A 27,918-nucleotide genomic window follows, 5' to 3' on the forward strand; every position below is an offset into this window, starting at 1 on the left:
TGTGAAGTATATTTGTGAAAATATTTTGACGAATGAGGTTGCCTAAAAGTGTAGACAGAAGCCATCTTGTTCAATTACGTCCCATTTGAGTGGTTTTGGAAAGGGATTACACCCTACGGCGTTTTTGTGATAGCTGCAATTAACTGTTCGTCTTTTTAGCTTTTAAGAGCTTGTAATCACATTTCCACATATTTGACACCTACAACACAGCAGAGTAAGACATGGTGAATCTTTTGATACCAAATAACTGTAATGTAAATTTTGTTGCAAGTCAACCTTTAAAGGAGCTTTATTATTTTTGTTTTTCAAGCTTGATTACTGTTTTCTCTGCTGATTTCCCTGGATACCTTTTTGCCGCTTTATCCAGATAATGTAACTTTATCAGCTTCTAATTTGTGCTAATAGATGGGATTTAGAATAGATTATCTGTTATCTGTTATCTGTTATCTGTTATCTGTTATTTGTTATTTTTTATCTGTTATCTGTTATCTGTTGTCTGTTGTCTGTTATCTGTTATCTATCATCTGTTATCTGTTATCTGTTATTTGTTATCTGTTATCCGTTGTCTGTTGTCTGTTATCTGTTGTCTGTTATCTGTTGTCTGTTATCTGCTATCTGTTATCTGTTGTCTGTTGTCTGTTATCTGTTATCTATCATCTGTTATCTGTTATCTGTTATTTGTTATCTGTTATCCGTTGTCTGTTATCTGTTATTTGTTATTTGATAACTGTTATCTGTTGTCTGTTATCTGTTATCTGTTAGCTGTTATCTATTATCTGTTATCTGCTATTTGTTATCTGCTGTTTGATATCTAATATCTGTTATCTGTTGTTTGTTGTTTGTTATCTGTTATCTGTTATCTATTATCTGTTATCTGTTATCTGTTGTCTGTTGTCTGTTGTCTGTTGTCTGTTGTCTGTTGTCTGTTGTCTGTTGTCTGTTGTCTGTTGTCTGTTGTCTGTTGTCTGTTGTCTGTTGTCTGTTGTCTGTTGTCTGTTGTCTGTTGTTTGTTGTCTGTTGTCTGTTGTCTGTTGTCTGTTGTCTGTTATCTTTTATCTGTTATTCGTTATCTGTTATCTAAAAAGAACATATCTGTAATCTAGTGGTCAAGTACACAGCATGAATACCTGTACAGCAGTAAACTCTTTTGTTAAAGAGATACTTTTGTTATGAAGGAACCATCGAAACAGTAAGCTTTTCTAATCATAAAGAAATTTTTGTCAGTGTTGCGCATAGACCATTCAGATACATCTATATACCTGATCAGCAAAAAAAATCCTTGTGTGTTATCAATACTAATACCAAACTCTTTTGTTAAAGAGGTACTTTTGTTTTGTAGAATCATCAAAAGGCACATGTTTCCCTTTACACAAATCAATTTTTTGTCAGTGTTGCGCGTAGACCATTCAGATACATGTATATACATGATACGCAAGAAAGATCTGTTAGCAGTAGTACAAAAGAAACCACATTCAATTCTTTGGTCTACTCTTCGCTCTTCATTGCTGCCACATTTACAATCACTCTCACATGGCACTACTCCTCAACTCCTGAGAAACTTTCATTTTTCTATATTTTTTCTGCTGCCCGCAACTAGGCTAGAACATGCTTTTGTTTTTTTATTACAAAAACCTTTTTTGGGCCATTTCATAATCCATCATTCCTCGATAGACACTGTCATGGTAACGCAACATCTATGCAGAAGGAAGATAGCGTGACGCCATTATGTTGCAATTTCCATTCAAAAATGCCAACTGTGACTGCAAATCGCTAACAATCATCTTCACAAGGAAATTTATGCAATTCACTTCCCATCTTTTTTTTGATAAATCATAACTTCGTCTGAGATTCAACTGAAACTTATGCACCTAAAACATAGTGTAATAGTAGGTATCTAGAATCCATTGAAATGTTGACAAGGTAACATAAACTTCATAATCACTTCAAAGCTGATCTAATGATTTTTTGTTCTGTAAAAGTATATTTGAACACTTGAATGAGATAAAAATTAATGTCTGGGTTTTATTTCACTTTTAGTTAAGGTTTGACTGCTGATAACTTTATTAAAATTGCAATTGCCAAATTCAAATACTCTAACATTCTCATTTTCTTAGATTTACATGTTATGACTTCCACTTTTCTCACCAATTTCACAGTTATTGATGTTATAATATAATGTGATAATACATAAAAATGTTGCATTTGGTTGTTTGCTAAGTTATCAAGTAAATATTTCCATTGTATATGAAACTCTTTTAACAATCTGTTGCCCACAAAAACTTTTTCGAAAGCTCATTAGTAAAGCCCTGTTTGGTGACTGCTTACAACCTAATGGCAACCAAGACAGCAATACCTGTCTTGTTGCGAGCTGAAAACATTGAATTAGTCACAATACTTTTCGTGAGAAACCTTTTGTACTAGTTTTACCAAATGTCACATCGTTCTTCAGTTTATCTATTGATGAAACAGTAAAGAGTTACATCTATTTTCCATACATATGACTAATTTTACAATTCATTGGCACTCAGAAAAGCCTAATAACTGAAGTTCTAACATAATCTAATTGGACATTCGAACAGTTTGCTCTAGTTTTAAGTTAGAGACGAGTTTGGTCAGTGATTACCTAACTTCTGGAAAAAAAACATTACTTATATTATTCACTTATTCATTCAAAGTTTTTCCAGATGGTATAAGAAGATGAGAAGATGAGTTTTTAACTAGGTAAGCGCTTGTACACTAAATAAACATCTTATATTTTGGTGCCGGTTTGAACAGACTGAAGGAGAAGCCTCAGTGTTAGACGGTTTAAATTGTTCCCATTAAGGTTATAGCTGATTGTAAAAAACAACTATAGTTAAAAGTAATCTTTATATATTAGACACAACATAAATAACTCAACTTAGAATAATTTAAATACATACTGAATAAAAGTTAATGATTATCCAACAGATTTTCGATCACACGAAAATACTCAATATTGCTTAACCAGAGGGTAACTTGTATAGTAGATGGTTTAAGGATTAACACGGTAGAAGTTAGAACAATTGTAAATAAAAAACATGCTGTTTTTCAATTTTTACTAAATACATCTGATTAAATGTTTAATTATAAATTAATAAATGCATACAGAAGCAGTAGTGAAAACCCACCACAACTGATGACAAACGCTAATCCAAAAGTTTAGGGCCTGGCAAAGTTTGAACAGATGAAAAAGCTTCTCATGACAGTCAGTGGAAGACTTATTTCAAAGGCTCATTGAGCAGATGTTTGATAGCATATGTTAACAAAACAGTTTAAAATAAAAAAAAGTTCTTTAGCTTGCGATGCTATTTTTATGAAGCAAAAAAGAAGCATTAATCAACGACAGCCAAGCTGAGCCGACGTCAATTACAATTTGAAGCGGTTTTAAGAATTTAAAAACACATAACAATGACATCATTCATGACTCTAAAAACTGGTTATCTGTCACATATTTATCATCTTCCAGAAGTTTCTCAATCTAATATCATCTAATACAACTTGACACCCTGTGAAATTTCCTGACACCACCTACATTTAGCTTACTCATATTCATTTTATCAGAATTGCCTCGATATTAACAATACATAACATATTTTTGTTATCTCATAGAGTCGCATTCTGTTTTAGTAGGAACTCTTTTGCAAAACATTGTGATGTCATCTTCTTTCTCTGAACAACAACGGATTACATATGTTGTCATCAGTGTTTAAATCATTCTAAAACAGAGGAAATGTCTGATCGATTTCGCATCAATAAATGACAAATAGTCAACTGATGAGAGGAGAAGGTCTAATGTGTCAAACTCGTAGTCGCTTGAAGCTCTTCTAGCTAGTCAATAAGAACTTGTTGAAGCTAGTCAACAAGAACTCAAAGATATGAACTCATAGCCTGCCAAGTGTCAGTGCTCTACGCAAATGTGAAAATTAATTTATTTATAATTACGATGGCTGAAATAGTAATCTAGCATTTTTGTTTTATGCTGATTGGTTGGGTTTATTTGACAGATGTAACTTAACGTTCAGTTCCTGAGAGCACTGATAGGCGAGTTCTCGCCATTTAAATGCTGAATTATGCGCAACTCTAAAAACGCTGGTACGCGTGACACACTGACATCACCTAAAATGTTTTGCTAAAGTTGAAAACTATTGAGTGGGAAGCGAAAGTGTGGAGGTTGAAGTAACGGGTGTAATAAAAACTAACTCAATTAAAGTGACACGCTTAACAAAAAGGTGACGTTAGAAGAAATCCTTCTTCCTTCCTTAAGATGACCTACATACACTTCTGCCCTGCACTATATTTCAACCTTAAGATGACCTACATACACTTCTGCCCTGCACTATATTTCAACCTTAAGATGACCTACATACACTTCTGCCCTGAACTATATTTCAAGATCTGTAAGCTAGTTGTGTTTCTGAAATAAGTTTACCTATTAGCTTCTCGTTTCACATATGTTTTCTACTTTTCTTGCTCACCAAGCATCCCGAGTCAACTTGTCTCCACGATTAGCCAAACTCAAAATTGTCTGTAAGTTTATTTACCACTGAACGATAAAACGCTTTGTGCTGCTTTCCAGTGGCTCTGCAGACAATTTGTGATAATCCTTCAACCCGCTGAACATTATCTGCACTGAAACTTATGACTGCCTTCCTTATATATAACCAATATAATTTTTAATATCTTATAACCAATATAATTTTTAATGTCTTATAACCAGTATAATGTTTAATATCTTATAACCAATATAATTTTTAATATCTTATAACCAATATAATTTTTAACATCCTATAACCAATGCAATTTTTAATATTAATACAGCTATAAAATCGTGGTTATTTCCATTTATTCACCAGAATCCTTTAAACTTTTGTATTTTCTTACTACTTTCAACCATGGAATACATACCAGTATAGATACTCTTTCTTTATATACCATCTACCGCTACATTTGCTAACTTTATTTGTGTCTAAACAGAAGTGCCTTCAGTTGATACATCTTTACATCAGACATTTATATGCAATGTTATTAGTATTTTCTTGAGCATCAACATCTGTACTATTAATAACTCAGTACTACGAATAGTTGTCAGACTGCAAACTTTTGAAGCTCTTTCGAATGTTTCAAATAGAATTCACTCTAGTAGAACCATATTTCATATCTTTAATGGAAGTAGTAAGTGCATAGTAATTGCCTTTTATGTATAAACATTGTGTAAAGTTTCATATAAGAGGATCAAAATCTTTAGCCGTATGATGATTTTCTTTTTATAGCAATGAACTTTAATTCCATATGATGTAATCTTCTTTTCTAATCTACAACCGTGACTATGAATCGACGAATAGATGGATGGGCGGTCACAGCACTTAATATAGTAACGGTTGTATTTCATAATAAGGTCAACAAAAGGTTTATTCATTTAGAAAAGGGATTGTATTTTATGCTATATTTTATCGTTAGCAGCGTTTTTGCTAAATTCCAGCTCGTGTAATAATGCGGGACTTACTTTACAGTATTGTGTTACTAGTAATGCGACACTTGATAGATCGTCAGGGCAAAGATAAAAAGTAATAACTTTTTATATATAATTAGATTTTAGTAGTTATTTTGTTCCAGAAAATCTGCTATTTAATTGAAAAGGAAGTTCAGCCAAAACACCTTTTTGCATACACTGTTAACTTACAATGCACAGTAAAATGTGAAACATACCAAAAAGCATGTGTTACAAATTATTCATTCGGTCCAGAGTAATCATATATTCTTTTTTTAAGCAGACTTAGAATTGAGCTCTTCTGAATGTGTTAGCGTTAATTCTTCGAGAAGCTTAATCAGATTAGGGACACAACTATTAAAGGCCCTCAACAATCTCTCATCCACGAGATGATGCATGAACCTTGAGTTTATGCATATTAAATTATGATGACAAGCGGCTATTAGCCCACTTTGACACGAGTTCCTATGAGGTTTGTCTAACATCTACAATGCTGCTCAACGTAGTTTTAAAAAACTTGATTACGTGATAATCACGGCTTCCGGCAAAAAAGGGGACGAAATAGTGATGGCGTGAGAGATTATTCTATTATTCTCTCGCGTGCAGAGGTGTCATGCTAAAGACATGCTAAAAGCTGTGCCGGTCGTTCATCATTCAATAAGCGCTTTCAGACAACGGCCAACTATCAATCATTGGGTATTTATAATGACCAGGGAAAGTATATAAGGAGGGAACAGACCCCCAAAGGACAGTATGATCTCAGAGAGAGAAAACAACAGAACCCAGTTCAGCTTTACCCTACTTACAAACTAAATCTCTATCAGAATGGGACGTTTGTTTGCCAATCCAGAGTTTTACGAAATCTCAGACATGAATGAGGAAGAACACAACTGCAACAGAAGTACAACAGTGGAGATACTGGAATCAATTATATACATGGTAAGTACTTTATATATTTGCAAGCAAACCAAAAATAATTTGTATCAAACTTGTGAAAAATAAAATTTTGGATGTGATTATATTTTAAGCTTCAAACTTTTTAACATCCAGATTGGAATTACGTGCGTCAGCTACTTGATTCCTTTTCAATATGTCTGCCTGAAAATTCTCTGTTTTTTGTAAATGGAACACAGGCTATAGAGCTTAACGAAACTCTAACTCTTTGTAGACTCACAGCGACGAAAGATTCTATGTAAAATGGCTAAATATTTATGGGGATATCACTAGAGGCGCACAGAGAAGTCCTACAACGCCACCTCGTCTAAGAAGAATTGGCACGCATTAACCAATTTATGAGAGATAACTCTAGCATAGCAAAACCTGTGATAAGTTTTATTTTATTATATCATGGTCATAAGCTGGTAATTTATTGTCTGATGTGGCAAAAAAGAGTGTGAGTGTATAATTATATGTATTTATTTTTCATATATATGTACAACAGATGAGACACATATCAAAATAATTTTAGCTTATTAGCTAAATAAAGATTTTATATAGATGCAAATCAGTGAATTATTTGTCATGGACCAGTACACATCACAATTAGCAATTGATTGCTTCTCTTCAGTGAAGCGCCTTTTTCCAACAGTAGTAAAAGGCATACCACTTCAGAAATGTCAGAAAAAAAACCTAAGTTTCATAGCGGCAATAGTCGATCTATTAAAATATGTCTCAGAAATTTATAAGAATCCTACACTTAGAAGTAACAATATTGGTAGGTGAATAGTAACAACAATACATAAAAATAGAAGTAGAATATAAATTCCACTTGAGTCTGAATGAAGCGAAGATACATCCAGAAAGTTGTCTATAATTCTGGCAGGTTCATCTGAGGGCTTTTCTTAGCTACTACAGGAAGCTTAACTCCTTGCAGATATCGATTGACTGGCATTGACATAACCTTCTCAACACTCTAAAAATTGTATAAACAAGTCAAGCACAAAAGGAGGATAATGGATTAACCACTTTACTAGCCAACTACAATGATATCAGTTATAAAAGGGAAGAAAAACATAGCAAAGAAACTGACTTGAAAGAATAGTTTTTTGTATAAAAGTTCAAATAACAAGTTATTTCAAAGATGTCAAAATTCTGATAGTAAAGCATGCTAAAGAACTCATTCTTCAAAAAACTGAAGACCATTCAAAAGTTCAGAAAAGATCAGATATTCATTTTTTGCACTTCAAATGCTAGGTTTCATTATTAAAACTTACGACCAGCATTGAACTGCATGTCTACATGAAATGTAGAAAAATATAACAAACCAAAGCAAAAGACTACAGCATTAGATGTTGAACTAAGATTATGGAGACATTTTTAACATAATCTATTGTTTTATGTCATTATGACAAAATTTTTGACATAATGATTGACAGCGAAAGCATTTATACTTGCTATATATAATAAGCTTAAGGCAAACAGCGTTACTCTTGATAACTAGAATGGGTAAAATAAACTGACAAGTATATCTTAGCAAAATATCTATTATACAGCCTATTAATTACAAAATGTGACAGGCCAGTCTAATGTGGGATCAATGTATAGGCTGGTCTACAGCGTTTTATAATAGGCCAGTACACAGCCTATTTCACTCCTGCATTATTTGTCACAGAAATTGGCTGGCTACCACCTATTATAACAGGGAATTGACCAAGTAATATCGCATGTATTGCATAAATTGCATGTATCTTGCAACGTAAGAGAAAATTTAGCCATACATAGGCTGAGGGAGAATTTAATTTCTGTAGGCAATGTACTCGCTGATTCGACTTATCGAAATAATGACCTATGTGTCAACCAAAAAATTGTTAGTATCACAGTCTATTTGGGAAGTAGAGATGGATAAACTCATTTTCCTTTTGTTGTAGGATGGGCTGAGGTGAAAACAAAATTGGTATCAAAGCACAAAAAATATTTTGCGAAAACCATTTTATTCACTTATGACCTCTTAGTTCTAAAGCTCCAGAAAATTCTAGAAAGCTTTTTTCTCGCGTTGACAGACATTATTTTTAGTCGCATGTTCTATTATAGTTGTATGAGATTCCCAGCCTATGGACGCTGCATATTAAGGTCCTCTTGACTAACTACTGATTGATTCATTAATGAATTACTTGAACTTAAAAAAAAGGAAGTTGCTGAGAGAGGAGTCATCATCTTAAAGACCGAGACCCATCATACGTCTCACGTTTTATCATCTCGACTTTCTGAGGTTGCGCTTAGGTTAAGCCACATAAGTTTTATTATACCATCTTTGCTTTGTCCCTTTATTAATATATTGCCATGTGTTGCTACAGTACTACCTATCTGTCTGTCTGTATGTCTGTCTATCTAGCTATTTATCTATCTATTTATCTATAATCTGTCTGTATGTTTGTCTGTCTGTATGTCTGCCTGTCTGTCTATCTGTATATCTGCCTGTCTGTCTGCCTGTATGTTTGTCTGTATGCCTGCCTGTCTGTCTATCTGTCTATCTGTCGATCGGTCTGTCTATCTGTCTGTCTATCTATCTCTCTATCTATCTTTATCTCTATCTATCTAAATATCTATCTATCCATCTATCTATGTATCTATCTGTGTATCTAGATATCTACATGTATCTATCTGTCTGTCTATTTATCTCTCTATCTATCTAAATATCTATCCATTTATATATGTATCTATGTATCTAGATATTTACATGTATCTATATACCTATCTAAATATATATATATATATATATTTATATATATATTTATATATATATATATTTATATATACATGTGTATATATATATATCTATCCATCTATCAATGTCTCTATCTATGCATCTAGCTATCTATTTATCCATCTATCTATCTATTTAAATATCTATCCATCTATCTATCTATTTATGTATGTATCTATTTATCTATCCATCTATCTATTTATGTATGTATCTATTTATCTATTTTTCTATCTATCTATTTATGTATCTATCTATGTATCTATATATCTATATATCTATCTATCTATTTATTTATCTACCTATCTACATGCACATATGTATCTATCTATCTGTTAAAGCCTCTTAAAAGAGTACTGTTGAACAGAGCTTAAATCCTAACAAACATAAATAAGTGAGATGGGTGCTATGCACATGTACTTCAGATGTGCTCCACCCACCACAGGCATGGCAGTGAGGTAATAGATTTGTCACTCAATCATGCCTTTCTGAGTAATAAATCTACTACAAGATTACTGAAAACTGATTACACAACGATATATGAAAATATGTAAGCCGATTGTTTTTGTGGCATTTCATAACTTAAGGAGATAAAACCGTAAAATATGCGCTCACAGACAAATCCTTTCAATGCTTTTTAAGAAAGTATAAATGTCAAGCATCTAACTTACTGAAAAGTTCTCTAAGACGACGTAAAACTAGAAAATGAATGAAAAGGTGAACCTGTTTTCTACAGATGAAAAGTTTCATACATTTTAACTATTCCCCATAAACCAAAGTGGTTCCATCTGGTGTGATCATAGAGTTTATGATATATCTTGATGAAGTGTACATGAGAAGTATACTTGAGCAATAAGTGATACTACGTTAGCCAATTTGTAAAGTTGGATGTGAAAATTCTTTACTAAATTTAGTATAAATTTTGGACAAAACTGGTGCTTCAGGAATAAACACATTAACTACACACGACATTGTTATTTCATAGAGAAGAGCAGGAAACAAAGGTTTCGTCACAACAAGTGGTTCATGATCATCTATTCCAAAGAAACAAGATGTTTTGAGTTTGTTGGAAGACCAGATGAAGAATTTCGCCTATGAATGAGTCAGAGGTGGTGCCCTTATACTTTGTGGGACATGATTCTTTCTGTATTTCTGTATTCTTATGCAGTATTAAACTATGTATGAGCGAAGAATACGCTACAAAATTTGTTGCTCAAGATGAGGTTGTTAGTAATTAGCTACAGAGCTAGCCTTTAAAATATATTTTACTTCATAATTTAATAAATACAGACACTTAATTGTCATTATGATTTATTCCACACTCCAAGAGCAGTATATGGAGTGGGCCACGTGGCTGGAAGTTTAATGGAGCTAAATTGGACTCGTTTAATCTCCTTTGGCGGCATTACTTCTCTCATATTCTGTTTTTGAGTTTGTAAACCTTAAATTACTTTTTACTAATTTTTTACTACTAATCTACCGGATGATTTTGCATGAGTTGATAAAAATTTTTAAACTTGACTAAGAAGTGATTATATAAAACTCAAGAAAGCTTAGTTCCACCCTCCGATGACCAAATGGACAAAAGGTAATAAATGAGTGACCAACGCCACATTTTTGGGGAGACAGTTTAGAGCACCTGCAAAGTTGCCACATCTCGTACTATTTTTAGTGTCTAGTCAGGGATGATGATAAACTAATATGGCTTTATGCTGAATCATCTGTTAAGCTTTAGCGATGCGACTGTTGTTCAAACGAGAATAGCTCATGTCTTCTCTATTCACTCATGTCCCCAAAGTTCATACATCAGTTTGACGCACGCATTTATGTCAAATAAAAAAAGCATTTAATCAGCGTAGAAATGTAAATAACTTTAATATTGATGGGAACACACAGAAAATGCTACATACAGAATGATTTGTAGCTTTGTCACAAAAAATATGGTTAACTGATACCAGGCAATCTCTCTATAGAGCGCATACTTTATTTAGAACATATCCATACAACAGACACTGCTATTCGCAGGCAAGGTAAGTAGACAGTTTTAACTTTAGTCTGTTCATTTTAAAATTGAGCTTTCTTACCTTTTATAAGCAGAGCATGATGACATGGGAGAAATGCATAACTAACAAGCATATTCTTACACATAGCTATGCAAAAGGTTCTGCTTACCAACACGTCTCTGACGATATGAGCTAATTTTTATAGACAAGAAAAAATCAAGAAGTTGACTACATAATCTTGTGCTTATGATCAGTCTTTCTTCTCTTTACCCATAGGGAGTTCTACACGCAAAGAGTGTGGAACTCTCTATGGGTAAAGGGAAGGTCAATGTCAAGTTAATGTCAATGTTAGGGTCAAGTATTTAATTGGATTTGTAGACAATGCCAATGATTACTATGGCAAACATAATAGTATCTATAGCAATAAATGGTACCTTGCCATTGTGTGTGTGTGTCTGTTTGTCTGTTTGTCTGTTAGTCTGCATAAAGGCTATGCGTTTCCATATTTTCTGGCCAATTTTGTCTAACCTTGATACTCTATATGCTCCATGCTTTCCGCCAAGTTGCCAAAAAAAATTGGTTTTAACATTCTCTCTGGTTTCTGAGACAGTTATTTTAAACACCCATCAGATTAGAAACTCAAGAATGCGCTCTCACATGCGGTTAATGCCCGATGAAACATTTATGGATAGTCATGAAAGCGATGTAGCAATTTGTATCAAAAATATACGTGTGTGCTGCTGACTATCTGACTAAATGAAATAAATCTCGGGTGACACTTGACTTACACTTGACTTACAATTAACTTACGCTTGACTTACGCATGACTTACACTTGACTTACAGTTGACTTACACTTGACTTACGCATGACTTACACTTGACTTACAGTTGACTTACACTTGACTTACACTTGACTTACACGTGACTTACACTTGACTTACACTTAATTTACACTTGACTTACATTTGACTTATAAGTGACTTACACATGACTTACACTTGACTTACAATTGCCTTACACTTGACTTACACTAGTATGAAAGAGTGATCAAGAGAAATGGAAAGGATTGCTATCATCATTTATAACCAAGTTGTTATAGGTAAGTTTAATAAAAAAGCTATACATGTATATTAATGTGGAACAATGTAGTTGCACATATATACAAATTTATAACACAGAACTTTAAGTGTAGGTTTACTTACTCTTTTGCTGATGTCCATTTTTCCTCCCTTTTTACCTGTCATGCTTTTTCGTTTCTCCCCATTAGACACGTAAGGATTCTGAAATAGTAAGTCCACTCCAGCTCGCTATATTTTACTGTATCTATTACAAGTATGTACCATAACTATATAGGTTTGCTAACTGCTGCATAGACACGCTATGAAAGTATGTACTGTCACCATATATGAACTCAATGCCATCTCTACCTATCCACCAATAGAGGCCTACATCAAAACTGCACCACTTCTAATATGTGAGGTAGTAACATAATGGCATTCAAATGTTAACCTTTGCTGCCAAAAAGTTTCAATCACTTAGCCTTAGCTGCTTTATTAATCATTACTATAAATTTTGTCTTTATGTTTTAGTGCTACAGTTTGAACAGTTCATATTTTAGTTACAGATGATTAGTAAATCAGGTCATGAACTATGTTCGCACACAAATTGTATGCTTTGTTGCAAGAGAACTTTTTATGGGATGAGATGATCAAACGTTAATATCCCAACACAAATAAATACGGCACTTTTCAATGTATTAATGTGAGTGATAGATAAGTAGAGTTCAAAATTTCTTTTCTCGTAAATAAGTAGTTTAGTTTCCAATTATGTTTTCTATACAGAAATTACTTTAGCCAATATTTTAGCTTTTGCTGCTGATTGAAGGCGAGTCAACAAGCTCAAGGTCAACAAATTGAGGGTGAGGTCAACAAATTTTTAGCTTCAATTTTTGGTTTTTACCGACCAACTTAGAAAGGAAGGAGTGTAAACAGAACGCTGCACATGGCAGAACAAAGTGCTCAATGTGTATACAATAAAATCTACAAACCGAAAATGAAAGTCTTATGCCTTTAGCATTGCCACAGCGTTTTCCTATCTGTGTTAACTTTACTGAAAAATTCAAAGGATTCGTGAGACAATGTGGTCAATCAAGGATGGGCTAAAGGAAAACAATAAAAATTAACCATGTTTCCTTGGCACAGGCAAGACCTTTATTTCAAATGTGGACTGAAATATTAGCTAAAAAACTAGTTAAATTAAAAAAAGTTGACTGAGTTGAAGAAACAATATTCCAAAATGCTTTGCATATGTTGTAACATAGGCTGAATGCGGATTAATACAGCCTGCTTTTAAACCATCTTAATTGATTATCTCCTGTTATCTCTCAAGCTAATAAAAGTTTTTACATACTTCCTTGTGAATCTTCCCTTCTCCTCGCTCTGAATCGAATATGCCGTCAAGCACAGCGTCGATTTCCGGCAATCTGAGGCCATACTGTAATTATAAGTGAAATTTACATATTGATATTCTGCTAGCCATAAATAGATAATAGATACAGCTGCATCATATGGCAGGAAGTGGCTCTCTGAGCTCAACCTAAGGCTGCATCATATGGCAGGAAGTGGCTCTCTGAGCTCAATCTAAGGCTGCATCATATGGCAGGAAGTGGCTCTTTGAGCTCAACCTAAGGCTGCATCATATGGCAGGAAGTGGCTCTTTGAGCTCAACCTAAGGCTGCATCATATGGCAGGAAGTGGCTCTCTGAGCTCAACCTCAGGCTGCATCATATGGCAGGAAGTGGCTCTCTGAGCTCAATCTAAGGCTGCATCATATGGCAGGAAGTGGCTCTCTGAGCTCAACCTAAGGCTGCATCATATGGCAGGAAGTGGCTCTCTGAGCTCAACCTAAGGCTGCATCATATGGCAGGAAGTGGCTCTTTGAGCTCAACCTAAGGCTGCATCATATGGCAGGAAGTGGCTCTCTGAGCTCAACCTAAGGCTGCATCATATGGCAGGAAGTGGCTCTTTGAGCTCAACCTAAGGCTGCATCATATGGCAGGAAGTGGCTCTCTGAGCTCAACCTAAGGCTGCATCATATGGCAGGAAGTGGCTCTCTGAGCTCAACCTAAGGCTGCATCATATGGCAGGAAGTGGCTCTCTGAGCTCAACCTAAGGCTGCATCATATGGCAGGAAGTGGCTCTCTGAGCTCAACCTAAGGCTGCATCATATGGCAGGAAGTGGCTCTCTGAGCTCAACCTAAGGCTGCATCATATGGCAGGAAGTGGCTCTCTGAGCTCAACCTAAGGCTGCATCATATGGCAGGAAGTGGCTCTCTGAGCTCAACCTAAGGCTGCATCATATGGCAGGAAGTGGCTCTCTGAGCTCAACCTAAGGCTGCATCATATGGCAGGAAGTGGCTCTCTGAGCTCAACCTAAGGCTGCATCATATGGCAGGAAGTGGCTCTCTGAGCTCAACCTAAGGCTGCATCATATGGCAGGAAGTGGCTCTCTGAGCTCAACCTAAGGCTGCATCATATGGCAGGAAGTGGCTCTTTGAGCTCAACCTAAGGCTGCATCATATGGCAGGAAGTGGCTCTTTGAGCTCAACCTAAGGCTGCATCATATGGCAGGAAGTGGCTCTTTGAGCTCAACCTAAGGCTGCATCATATGGCAGGAAGTGGCTCTTTGAGCTCAACCTAAGGCTGCATCATATGGCAGGAAGTGGCTCTCTGAGCTCAACCTAAGGCTGCATCATATGGCAGGAAGTGGCTCTCTGAGCTCAACCTAAGGCTGCATCATATGGCAGGAAGTGGCTCTTTGAGCTCAACCTAAGGCTGCATCATATGGCAGGAAGTGGCTCTTTGAGCTCAACCTAAGGCTGCATCATATGGCAGGAAGTGGCTCTTTGAGCTCAACTTAGGGCTGCATCATATGGCAGGAAGTGGCTCTCTGAGCTCAACCTAAGGCTGCATCATATGGCAGGAAGTGGCTCTCTGAGCTCAACCTAAGGCTGCATCATATGGCAGGAAGTGGCTCTTTGAGCTCAACCTAAGGCTGCATCATATGGCAGGAAGTGGCTCTTTGAGCTCAACCTAAGGCTAACGAGTTAGCCAACTAATCAGATGTCTACAAACTGCTGGTGATTCTCCAGTACCATCTGTATGGGGTTTAAAGTGGTAACACTCAATTGTGTTGTCTGTTGTGGCTGCCATCCGGGAGGGTGGAGTCTATTGAAGCATGTGCTATGACATGCTTTGGAATTTTTCATATCTCTATTTATTTTATTTCATGATTTAAAATCTATTTTTCTCCTACCTGTGATTCTGAAACATGTGATTCTCTCTTGACCATACTTTACATCAAATGTTACCAAAAATAAATTTTATCGAATGCGCTTTTCAATATAGTAACACAATTTACTATTATTACTTAAAATGTGTCAATTACAATTTGCATCTTAGATTATGTCACTATATTTCAAATATAGTAACACAATTTTAGATTATTGTGATACAGTTTAATGTGGACATCTCATAAAATTACCATAAAATCATTTTGTATTTTTTTGCACAAGTTGGGCAGTTCTAGTTTAAACATGTCTGCCACACAAGAGACCCATTTTAATAACTTGTTCAACCGCTTAATATAATACTTTTAGATTGATAAAAAAGCATTTTAAATCTTTTGTGCAGCCAGCAAGCTTCACCTAACTTTTACGTCACAATGTTTAATATACTATGTAAACACAAGCCGCTCCAGTTACCTAATAAGCCATGACTCTTAGTTTCGTAAACTAGAGCTCCCATCTCAACCTTTGAATCATCTTTCACATAGTAAATTAATAAAGCGACTTTACAGAGGAAGTGATGCAATAGCATCTTATGTTTGAACTTGCGATCTTACGGAACTGTAATAATGCAGTATTAGTCGCATGCTCACATACACGTATTGTCTATGGAAACAATTAACTCTATTGGTTTGATCAAATCTATGGTTATAAGGCAAGATGCTGATTATAGTTCAAGTCAATATAAAACCATAGCATTAATTTCAACAAACCCATTGAATGGGGATTCAGGTGGAGGTCGGAGCGGTTTTACACATCCTGTTGTGAAATAAGATCACCATATTGTATTAAGCAAAATTAAATATACAGCTTTAACAGGATTTACCCTTGGCAGAAGTTATCAGTGGCGGGCCTTGGTGTCACATAGGTAATACCATTAAAAGTGACCGCAGACGGTCAAGCTATACCCGATTAGTTCGTTTCTACGTCAAATCTTTTCAAGCTCTAATCGCAAAATATGGAATCCCAGGGTAGTAATCTTTAAATGGTGATGAAGCATCTTTTCAGCAGTTTACAAAAAACGATCTTCAACCAAAAAAATCTAGCAAAAGTTTGAAGGCATTTAGCACAGAAAAAATTTTGATGTAAGGAATTTTCATTCAATTATTCTTTAATAGTTACTGCTATTAACAACCGACTAAAAGAGGTACTAGCACACCCTTATCATATACAGCCTTACACACTATTACGAGCTGTTGATCATTTAGGATTTACTTAACCATCAAAAATGGTCTAAAAAACATCGATTTTTTTTCTCCTTAATCTATATTTATGTTTTTTTAGTTACATATTTTGGAGTCTAATTCTTTATGTCAGAGGTTATCGAGCTCCTTTTTCTGAATTTTCCCATATAGAACAGCATAACACTGGTCCTCTATTAAACCAACTCATTAATTGATAGAAATGCACGTAAACCACAGATTTGATAAATTGAGTTTCGCTTCATATCCATACTAGAAGAAAGAACTGACAGACTACCAACAACCCAAAGCCAATAGGTAAATGTTTTAGTGTGTAGCTGTATCTTGCTCAAAAAAAGCAAGAGCAGCAGGAAATGACTAAGAGCAAAAGATTAGACCCAAAATCTTACTATAATAAGCTAGATGTGTCGTACCAAAATTCGGGAGGAGCGGAACTCAACAGTAACAAAGACAACAATTCTATTCTTTCTTTAGTTAAAAGTCATTTTCATGATGTTTGCCTATTATCTTTTGTTAAATTCCTGGCCAACTCAACAGGCTGTTTATAGAAATAAATAATTATCAATTTTATAAAAAGGTCACATGACTATCGCTAGAGTAAAAACAATTGAAGTCATATAGAACTTCAACACACTAGACGCTTTCATGAGAATATGTCTGAGGAACTGTTCTGCCACTTATACAGCTAGATTGAAACTGAGACTTTATGACAATTAGCTGAGTTTCTTATGCAAAAACATTTTAAAGTATTTTGAGTAACAAAAACAAGAGCATATTTGAAAATTAACAATATAATCAAAATTACACCAAAACAGCGAGTTTGTAAATCTGCGATCTAACAAAAAACACTAATGAAGTCATATTAAAAACAATTCAGTCAAATAAAAATGAGGGCATAGAAATAAACCTCTAGGTTTAAGTGATTTTCTAATTAATTTGGATTAAATCATTCTAGAGGGGAAAGTCAATATTGGTATATTAATATGAGAAGGAATGTGGATGAACTTTGTAACCTCAATAAAAACCGATAATTGGAAATAGAGAGGTCACTCAAGGTAGTTCAGTAGCATTTTTAAATACGTTTTGTAACAAGCAAGAGAACTGTTGGTTACACCTTTTATGTAATCAACAAGCATGTCATAATACATCAGTGTTAGAAACAAACTAGATTGTACATGGCTTAAATTCCTGCTGAGACTACATACAAATGTAGATATTCAAACATTTGAATGTGGGGTAAAGAGTGATAAGGATATTGCTCTCATTGTTCAGTTTAAAAGGAGTTACTTATATTTTGACATAAAATAGAGCAGCTGTTGCAAATCTGAAACTTACTTTTAGAGTCGTGGGTTTACAGCCTAATCTTGGGCAATCTTAAAAAATTATATAGTATATTATTATTATTATAAAATTATATATAAGTTATTATATATAGATATAGTGAACCAGCAAATTATATCAACTTTATAGTAAAGTTTAAAGGTTTTTTATTGGCTAGCATAGGAACAAGTTTACTTTTTAGGTGCAAAAAATTGCTGATCCTTTCTTTTATATGCATTATACTTTTTTATATGTCAATAAGTGAATTATTGTAATTGTTTGGTTATACAATAGTTATTTTTTGTTTACACCATTTTATAAGTATTTTCCGTGACAATGTATTAGCACCTTTAGATTCTAAAGCTAGAGTCTAGAGCAACAGATAAATACATATAAATTCAATTTATCTAGTATTAACTGAAAATATTGGAGAGACCACAATATTTCTTTGTCATTATTAGATTCATTTTGAATGTATATACCTTTTACCAGGTCTGTTTAAAAAGCTATATAAGTATGATAACAGAAATAATGATCGATAAACACAAGACTATAACCAAAGTATTGTTTTGTCAGTGTAGATGAGGGCAGTGTCCTATATGTTGTTATATTTCAAATGGTTGCTTATAGATATTTTGCACATTATTTTTATTAGTCTGTGAACTTCGGGAAAGACAGACTATAAAACCTAGCCTTCCATATTCAAGATCAGGAGGGATTAACGTGCATTGTTCCCTTTATCGACTAAACAGCCATGCAAATTTTTAACCAGTGTAGTTGTTCTCTTTTGTAAGCCTTAGAGGTATACGTTGTATACTGACATGCTTCACCATTTTTCCAGAGACTTAATAGACGCGTCTTGTAGAAACACATGCTATTACTTTCTAAAAGCTTCACAGATGCAAGGGTCAGTCGATAAGTCATTAGAACTTTGTCATAACTTTTTATTATAATAAAATAGAGCTTTACAATTTTTTCGCTTTTCGACATAGCTCTCCTTTTCACTTTTTATACATTTGTTCCACCTTTCTATGAGGTTTTCATTTCCTGCCAAATAAAACTCTGGCTGAAACACTGGCTAAAATCCATTTATTCACAGCTTCATTGATGGCTGCATCAGTAGTCAAGTGCTTGTCTCTCATGTGGTTCTTTAATGGTCCGAAAAGTACAAGCTGCGCTAGCATATGTCGACACTTTTCTAGGCACTTCACAGTTATGTTCTACTAACACGTGCCGTCACTTTTCTCAAAAACTCCGCAGTACATGTAATAGTAATATGGAGTGTTATTTTTTCTACTTTTCCAACGAATGAAAGCTATATTAACCTACGTCGCTACTTTTATCTGTAGAATCTCTGACAAAGTTTTATACTATTTAGTGCTGTTGCTTGTTTATACACATCCAACAAAAAACCCTTTTCCATCCGTACACCTAGCCATGTAATCATGCTAGGTTGTTGCAATTACAACTCAACTAGCATGACACCAGACTAGGTTAATACAGCTGGTGAATGGTGGAGGAAGGTAGAAGGAGTGCAGGTACTTGTATAGAAATGTGCTAAAAGTCAATGAGACACAACCAAAGATAAATCAAGTGAGCTTCATGGTTTGAAGATGGGGTGGCTACATAAAAGAACCTAATGTCCCAGCGTGGCAAAGTATGGTCGAGAAAGGTAAAAAACAAGAGGCAAAAGCGACATAATTTAAGTGTTAAATCTGGCCATTTTAGTGAAGCTCAATACGGTTTAGCAATGAACTACAAAACTCACAAATTCTTTACAGTCTGATATCCCAGTGAGAAAGACAATTTTGAGATTGTCTCTGAGCATGAGCAGTATCTACAGACTTTGCACTGATCTAGTGCAGGAGTAATTGTGGTTGAACGCCTTTCATAACACCCCCAATATTCCATGTGTGACTCAAACCATCCAGCTACTGATCATAGGTTGGTAACCTAACGACAGAACCCTGGCGTCTGTCTTGTTTATCAATACAGTATCCCGGGCACCAGTTTACCCTGTTGTTTGTTCAAATGATCGATTTAAATGTGATTAAAAACTGGTCAAATGGAATTGGGTGACCACAATGACTATAAAGCAGGAGACAGCTCAAATGGTGTTCATTTTTATGCTCTTGATTTTTACTCATTTGACTGTTTTTTACAAACTTGAGTTGTTTTGGCCAAGAAATGCGCATTTCAAAAGAATTAACCTAGATTTCTAATGGCCAATCATTAAAGCACTTGCGATTATTTATTTCCTCTTTACAATTTGCTAGCCAATCAATGACAAGTTTGAATTAGTCTAAAAAAACATCAAGGATTTTGAAAAAACCCTTAGCTATGAATTACTTTTGCATTTTGATTTCCAAATTTAGCTTTTACCGTTTGATTTTCTGCTTTTATGCGCTGATGAGCTTTTCATTCAAATTATACTAGTTTTAGAATTTACAAAATGTGATAAATTAATTATAATTGTTTTGTAACTTCCTCTCTGCTTTCAAAATATATCCAACACAATGTTTTGCAATAAATTTTTGTGGTGAGCTAGGCTGCTAGGTTCTACTCCAGCCAAATGGCTTACAGCTTCACAAAACTACCTGAAACACCTGTGGGAGACATGCTCACTCACCACTCATCATCTGAACTACATAGGGTTCTTACATCATGGATGTACTACCAAAACTACCAAAGTGGCTCTCTCTCTGCCCAAACATAATCACGATTACAGAAAAGACTTGCAGCTCCAGAGGAGTTTATGGGATGCATCAGTAGCCTATGAAGCTAAACTACTAAATAAGCCACATTGGGAGCTTGCATCGTGAGTAGGCCTACACCAAGTTTTATTGTTAAAAAACCTTTTTGCTTTGAAATAGATATGCTAAAAGATTACAGTAAAAAAAATTTCAATACAATTGATAGAAATAGTTTTTTTTTTCAAACCACTTCATAAATAGAACTCCTCATAAATTTTCATTTCAAGTCCAAAAATATTTGTTTTTTTCAAACATATTTGCTATTCGCATTTTTTATGGCACACTTGGCATACTGTAAATCACACTTAATTAAATTAATAAATCTTTGTTTGCAAACAGACATGCATTTTTATACCTACTCTGAAAGATGTATTAACAATTAAATGGTATATTATAGGCACTTCTAATTTTTACATCTCAACAGTCCCAGGTTAGTAAGTTTGAAGATATACATGTACCATACCAAATCACTGGTCTCTATTGGGCACGACTCTTCCTCCATGTGCTCATAGTCACACCCGCAGTAACCCTCCTTCATTTGTGCAAGGACATAGTCTCGATTAAACTCGGCTGTATCAGGTATTCGCTCTTGGCAGCCATCAGCAGCTGCAAAGATTTAAATATCTATATAGCTTAAAAAGCGCTACGTTTCAACTAAGCGGATGATGGGGATTTGGAATTGTGCACATGTGGAGTTACGATGTGATAAGTGTTTTAATAGCTGCCGCATCTTGCGGGTTAACACGGTCAGCGGATGTCAGAGGTCATTGCGGTGCATTCTTATCTCACTTAGCTGCAGGCTTTTAAAATCGGAATGACTAGAATGTAGAAATTGTTTAAAATGGAATAGTTTGCCCGACATTCTCTTGCGCATCATTCGCAAGTGCCGTTTTCATCCTTCCCAAGTGTGAAACATTCGATAAAAAGTTGTGAATAGCAAGCCCCGCTTGACTTGTGACTTTATGCCATTTCCTTCTTGCGGATGATGACAAACTAGCGGATTAATCGCATCATGGAAACATTGTGATTAATCGCATCGCGGAAACATTGCGACTAATCGCATCACGGAAACATTGTGATCAATCGCATCATGGAAACATTGTGAGTGGCTGAGATCGTTGAGAGCCACACACAGTGTTCTGTTCTAATGTACATTTCAACTAGCAATAATAACTCACCAGCTGTGAGCCAAACTGGTAGTATGTGTAAATGTAGCATGTTAAAATAATGATATGATGAACAAATCAGCTGTAGTTAGCTATGTTGCACTCACTCTTTGACTGACACCACAGCCTACTATACAAAAGAAAATTTGTCACGATTTGTTTTACATTGCTTCAGAACTGCCTATGAGCATACTAACCTTTAGTAGCTGAAGTTTACAATAAAATCAAACATTGCCGACTCCTTCAACTGACTCTGGGAGCTCACTTTATTATTAAGTACTCTAACAGACATTTAAGACTAGCTTGTGTTCTATGCATGGTTTGTTAGCATAAGCACACTATCATAAAAGACGAATTGATTGTATTGGTACTGCAGCTACAGTACCTGCCAAATAACGTAAAGTTCCTTTTAAGCCAATTTTACTGAATGTAAAGAATTTATGTTAAGTTCCTGCACTTTATTACATTACGTAAAAAATTCCATATAAACTATCAAATCAGTACAAGTTCTCAAATTTGATTTGAATAATGAGAGTCTCATAGTTAGCCTTAGTGTATCGTTTGTTTTGCCGCACTTTGAAAAGAAAACAACAACTACTAATAATGGGAGTATCTACTATATATATTTTTTACTTTCTTATGGTATATCCTATACAACTTTTTTTCTTGGTAGCACAAACCTTGCTATGGAAAAAAACGTAAAAACAATTGATTTAAGACAACAATTGATTGATCCCCTTAGACTTTAGAGGTTTACTTGCAACAAAATTCACATTACAGGTATTTGGTATCAAAAGGTTGACCATGTCTTACTCTGCTGCGTTGTAGGTGCAAAATATGTGGAAATGTGATTACAAGCTCTTAAAAGCTCAAAAACGAACAGTTAGTCGCAGCCATCACAAAAACACCGTAGTTTGGAATCTCTTTATTTGGCTGACGTACTCCAACAGTTTGGTTATTGTTTTGACATGTGATGTTATCACATGAAATTAAAGGCCAATAAAAAGTTTGATATAAAACGTCTCGTAACACTAGTTAATGACAAACACTTCCACCTGAAAGCCCGTATCAAATATAGATGCTCGCTACTTCGCAGTATCGTTTCAGCCTGGTCTAATCATCTAGTCATAATCTGATCATGTGACCCACACTTTCTGCCAAATCAGGTAGACTATAGACTACATAGTAGGGCAAAATAAAGCTTTCTGAAAATGAGTTTAGACACTGTGATTACAGCATGCTTTTTCTGTTGTGAAATCTCTTGACAAAAATCCAATACAAACAGCGTGTGATTCATTTGTTTTTTATTAAGTTCTTGACCTTTGTTACTGTTTTATAGAGTTGATTATGAAACTGCCAATAGTAACCAACCAGTAATACTTGCCAAATAATGTCCTGGTAGAATAAACAATCACCATAACTGAAAAACAACCAACACATATGTTTGCTGCTGATTAGATGGGTGCAGTAGGTGCATGAGTTGAGTAATGATTTGTATATCAAACCTTTGTCGTCAATAATTTAAAATTGCAAAACCTCTCTCAACATTCCCAATCTTGAGAAATGTGTAAAGAGATGAGCAACTCAAAAAAGAAATTAAACTCTGATTAACAATCGACAAAAGTTGGCTGTCATGCTGGTTTTGAAACTTACCATTATTACATAAAATTTATATAAATATTATCAAATAATGCAACTAGTTGCTAGACAGGTCAATACCTGTTTTTCCTTTAGGACATGGATTTGGAGGACTGCAATAGGATGGCAGGTCCGCATCTGTTTTGACTTCCTGCTTGTTATTAACAGACCCTTCTGGTTTTAGATGTTGCTTTCCTTCACCGGCTCCTCCTAGAGAAAATAAAGACAAAAATTGTACAAAATGATATTTACCAATATTAACAGACCTTGAGCAACCTTTCCCAATCTTAACCAACCTTGAGCAACCTTTCCCAATCTTAACCAACCTTGAGCAACCTTCACTAACGGCATTAAAATCTGTATGTAAATGATAGCTGGCTTGAGAAATAGCAAACAGAAAGGCAGATAACAGCGTTTGGTGTGCTTTGCTATACTGTATATGTTTCTAAGTGCAAATAAATGAAACATATTTTTAATAGATCAGATAGATGGCCATAGAGCTGACCATTTGGCATATTAAGAGGGCATCTAAAGATTTAAATTACTTCTAGCTTGAAGTTCATAACCTAATGATTCTCTTAATTCTGAACACTATAAACAGACAAACATATTGTTGTTAGTCGTTGAACATGCTGTTTAATGTTTCTTCAATCCTGTTGATTGTTATATTATTTAATTATTTTGTTTGGCATAAACCATCAAAATAATACTCATATAGTATCTAATAGCACACCTGACATCGACTGATAGCCTGAGAGAGCAACATTGTTTTCTTCTTCAGGGTGTCGTATGTTTACCCATTTGGGTGAGACTGTGTTCTCGTAATCATGGTCGTTAGTCTGGGATAGATGGATCGAAGGCATGCTTTGTTCAGACTGCGAACTGCCGTAAGAATTGTGAGAGATTTTGGCTAAAGTATCTTCAATCTCACCATAAAGTTCCGCTAGCATGTGATTTCTACAATATGACATGCTATGGGTGTATGAGGCATCAGACTTGTAGTTGGAAAAAATAAAATATTAGTTATCTCTCATTTTCCACAAATAAGTAAAACCACTGCCTTTTGTAATAAATGAAAATCTGTGAAATAGAAAGTAGCCGTTAAAGTCACATTTTGATTAATCCTAAGCAATTTCCTCCTTTTCTTAGGCTCATTGGACAATCTTGGGAGTCGTGGCTATTTAGAGGTTGACTTGCAACGAAATTCACATTACAGTTATTTGGTATCAAAAGGTTCACCATGTCTTACTCTGCTGTGTTGTAGGTGCAAAATATGTGGAAATGTGATTACAAGCTCTTAAAAGCTAAAAAATGAACAGTTAATCGCAGCCACACGAGACCGCCGTAGTTTGGATTCTCTTTCCAAAACGGCTCAAATGGGACGCAGTTGTTACAGGATGGTTTCTGTTTACACTTTCATGCAACCTCATTTGTCGAAATATTTTTATAAATATACTTCACGCATTCAATAAAACCTTGTCTATTGTTCTTACGCATCTGTTTTATCGACATTGTAATGCTGTCACTTTTAGCACTGATATCATAACTTACCGTAAAAATTCGTTAAACTTTTTAACCTTAGCTTGAAGGAGTACATATAATTGTCTGATAATCATGACGAGCCTGTTGGTCACCTGTGATAATCGAAAAGTGCTGCAAAAATTATTTGCGAAGTATTGGGTCACATGATCAGATTACGACTTGACGATTAGATCAAGCCAAAGCAAAACTGTAAAGTAGCGAGCATCTATATTTGATACGGGGTCTTCGGTAAAACCCGAAGTGTTTGTCATAAACTAGTGCTACGATAAGTTTTATATTGAGCTTTTTATTGGCCTTTCAATTCACGTGAGAGCATCATGTGACAAGACAATAAATAAATTTCACGGCTACGTCAGAGAAATAAAGAGATTCCAATCTACAGCAGCTTTTCGTTTTTGAGCTTTTAAGAGCTTGTAATCACATTTCCACGTATGTGGCACCTACAACACAACAGAGTAAGACATGGTGAATCTTTTGATACCAAATAACTGTAATGCGAATTTTGTTGCAAGTCAACCTTTAAGAATCAGGATGAAGGGTGTCTAAGCCTGTTGCACTTCATGCGTAACCAAATAAGTGAACTGTGGCAGCTGCTAGCACAACATGTCTCGCTAAGGGATCTCACTGGGCCAGAATATGAGAGAGATTTATATATTTAATATTTTTGATTTTTTTAAAATTTGTACATACTATCTTTTTCCTGCAAAGTACTGAAAGCTTCAAAAAGGTAATCGTGAATTAGTGAAGGATTACCATATATAGCTAGATGTAATCATGGTTGCCATCTGAGTAGCCTATCTCACAGCCTCATAGACTAGTTTGATAAATGTAAGTTGAAATGGTTAGTGCAAGGGTATGTATTATGGTAAAAGGTGAGCGTAAGCTAAATTATCAACAAAGTATTATTAGCCCCTACAGAGTGTAAGAGAAGACTTGCAAACCCTCGGTGGTAATCCTTACTGTGACCTTTTTAGTCACAGTTACTGTTACTGTTGAGTAGGCCTACTAATGACATAGTTTTCAGTTTGGTTCGAACTGCTAATACTCAGGGTAGGAGTTACTTCTTGCTAGTACTACTTTGGTAAAAGTGACTGTATCAATGGTGAGTAAAGGTAAGGCCACACGTATCGTGTAATTTCAACTAATCTGGGAAATTCCAATCGTACGAAATTTCTGACCTGCCACACAGAGTTTTCCCACCACGGATTCGTACGAAACTAACTTTCAACTAGCCAATCAGAACGCGGTGATAAATTGAAGCCGATTCTGTTTCAATTATTTGCTTCAGTACAAACATGCGCAAAAGAAAACGACCTTCAACATTCAACTAACCTTTTCAATCGACCAATCAAACAACGATTCGTAGGAATTTCTCACGTTTCGTCCAATTCAGGATTCGTTCATCGTGCGCAACCAACGATGGACGAATTCATCCAAATGTCAATTCGTACGAATCGTTTCGTCCAAATTTTGCCGATTTCGTGAGAATTTTGTCTCGTGTGGCCCTACCTTAACTCCAACTAAGTATGATTATACATTGTTGAGCTCTTCTTCTCTAATCAGCACAAAATCTACCTGGTTTGGTCATCTCGGAAGGAGCCTCCATCAAATCCTTGAGCTGCACCACGAAGTCCAGCCAATCCAATAAGAAAATAAGACTTCCAAACAAAGGATATCATTTTCCCTCCTGCTACAAGATGAACCAATCATTTTCCCTCCTGTTACAAGATGAACCAATCATTTTCCCTCCTGCTACAAGATGAACCAATCATTTTCCCTCCTGCTACAAGATGAACCAATCATTTTCCCTCCTGCTACAAGATGAACCAATCATTTTCCCTCCTGCTACAAGATGAACCAATCATTTTCCCTCCTGCTACAAGATGAACCAATCATTTTCCCTCCTGCTACAAGATGAACCAATCATTTTCCCTCCTGCTACAAGATGAACCAATATATGAACAAAATAAGACATCAGTAAGAGAGCTTGTTACTTCCTACTAATGGTTTCCACTTCTCTGTTTTAATAATAGCCTTAAACCAGAAAAAGCGACACCTTTTGTCGACTGCAAAGAGACTCTAGCAGAAGAGCTCACTTTAGCACTTACTGCCACCAGTTGCAGGTAAGATGCAATATACCAACCTACATGTCAGAAATGACAATCCTGAAGCTTGTCACCTCCGCCAAAAAGCATACATATCCGCTATTGCTAGAGTTATAAAAAAATGGCTGTAGACAAGCTTACAATATTATAATAATATGCACAATAATAATAGTGCCATTCTATTTCAAACTGAAACTTTCAACTTTGAAAACTTAAGAGCTTAGCAGATTTCACAAATTTTCTAAGTGGCGTCTAAAAACATCTGAATTACCTTTTAAAAGAAACTTAGAAAGTCAACAGCTGTTGCGCCTAGTAGAAGAGAGACGATGTTGTTATTCACCGCTGTTATTGCTAGTGACTTGAAACTATATCATTGCCCTGTCACAAATCAATATCTTTGTGCGCGTTGAACATGTACAACACTTCGCAGCTCCCACGTACCAATCAATACCTGCTTCCTAACAGAAGAATACAAATGTGACATCAGCATTTTTAGAGCGTCAGTAATCAACTATCAATTTGCACAATCAAGTACATAAATGATTGGCAGCTCCAAATCCCTGTTTCGCAATGGCCAATTCTAAACCAAGCGTAATATTTTAGAATTTTCAAGAGGACAAAGTATAGTTTGAAT

The 27,918-nt window shown here is 35.2% G+C and overlaps 1 protein-coding gene and 1 long non-coding RNA gene across 2 annotated transcripts; one reads left to right on the forward strand and one right to left on the reverse strand.

The window, feature by feature from the left end:
• Positions 1-6,273: 6,273 nt before the first annotated feature.
• On the forward strand, positions 6,274-7,013 carry LOC137400321 (uncharacterized). The gene is made up of 2 exons (XR_010979256.1): positions 6,274-6,448; positions 6,678-7,013. It is a non-coding gene; the product is annotated as an uncharacterized lncRNA (long non-coding RNA).
• Positions 7,014-7,092: 79 nt separating this feature from the next.
• LOC137400315 (neuroendocrine protein 7B2-like) lies at positions 7,093-27,612 on the reverse strand. The gene is made up of 8 exons (XM_068086643.1): positions 27,556-27,612; positions 26,755-26,869; positions 24,371-24,594; positions 23,719-23,847; positions 21,297-21,439; positions 13,623-13,706; positions 12,416-12,493; positions 7,093-7,421 (listed from the first exon to the last, which is right to left on the reverse strand). The coding sequence occupies exons 2-8, from the start codon at positions 26,856-26,858 to the stop codon at positions 7,317-7,319; spliced, it is 867 nt and encodes a 288-aa protein (XP_067942744.1). The 5' UTR covers positions 26,859-26,869; positions 27,556-27,612; the 3' UTR covers positions 7,093-7,316.
• Between the last annotated feature and the right edge of the window lie 306 nt (positions 27,613-27,918).

Source organism: Watersipora subatra, chromosome 7 (genome assembly GCF_963576615.1).
Source record: "Watersipora subatra chromosome 7, tzWatSuba1.1, whole genome shotgun sequence".
Classification (NCBI taxonomy): domain Eukaryota; kingdom Metazoa; phylum Bryozoa; class Gymnolaemata; order Cheilostomatida; family Watersiporidae; genus Watersipora; species Watersipora subatra.

Excerpts from the sequence above, each read along its gene's own strand:
- LOC137400315 (XM_068086643.1), bottom strand. The coding sequence starts at position 26,858 with ATGATATCCTTTGTTTGGAAGTCTTATTTTCTTATTGGATTGGCTGGA. Across the intron at positions 23,848-24,370 it reads AGGCTATCAGTCGATGTCAG|GAGGAGCCGGTGAAGGAAAG; the intron begins GTGTGCTATTAG and ends TATTTTCTCTAG. Across the intron at positions 13,707-21,296 it reads CAATAGAGACCAGTGATTTG|TATGGCCTCAGATTGCCGGA; the intron begins GTATGGTACATG and ends TTATAATTACAG.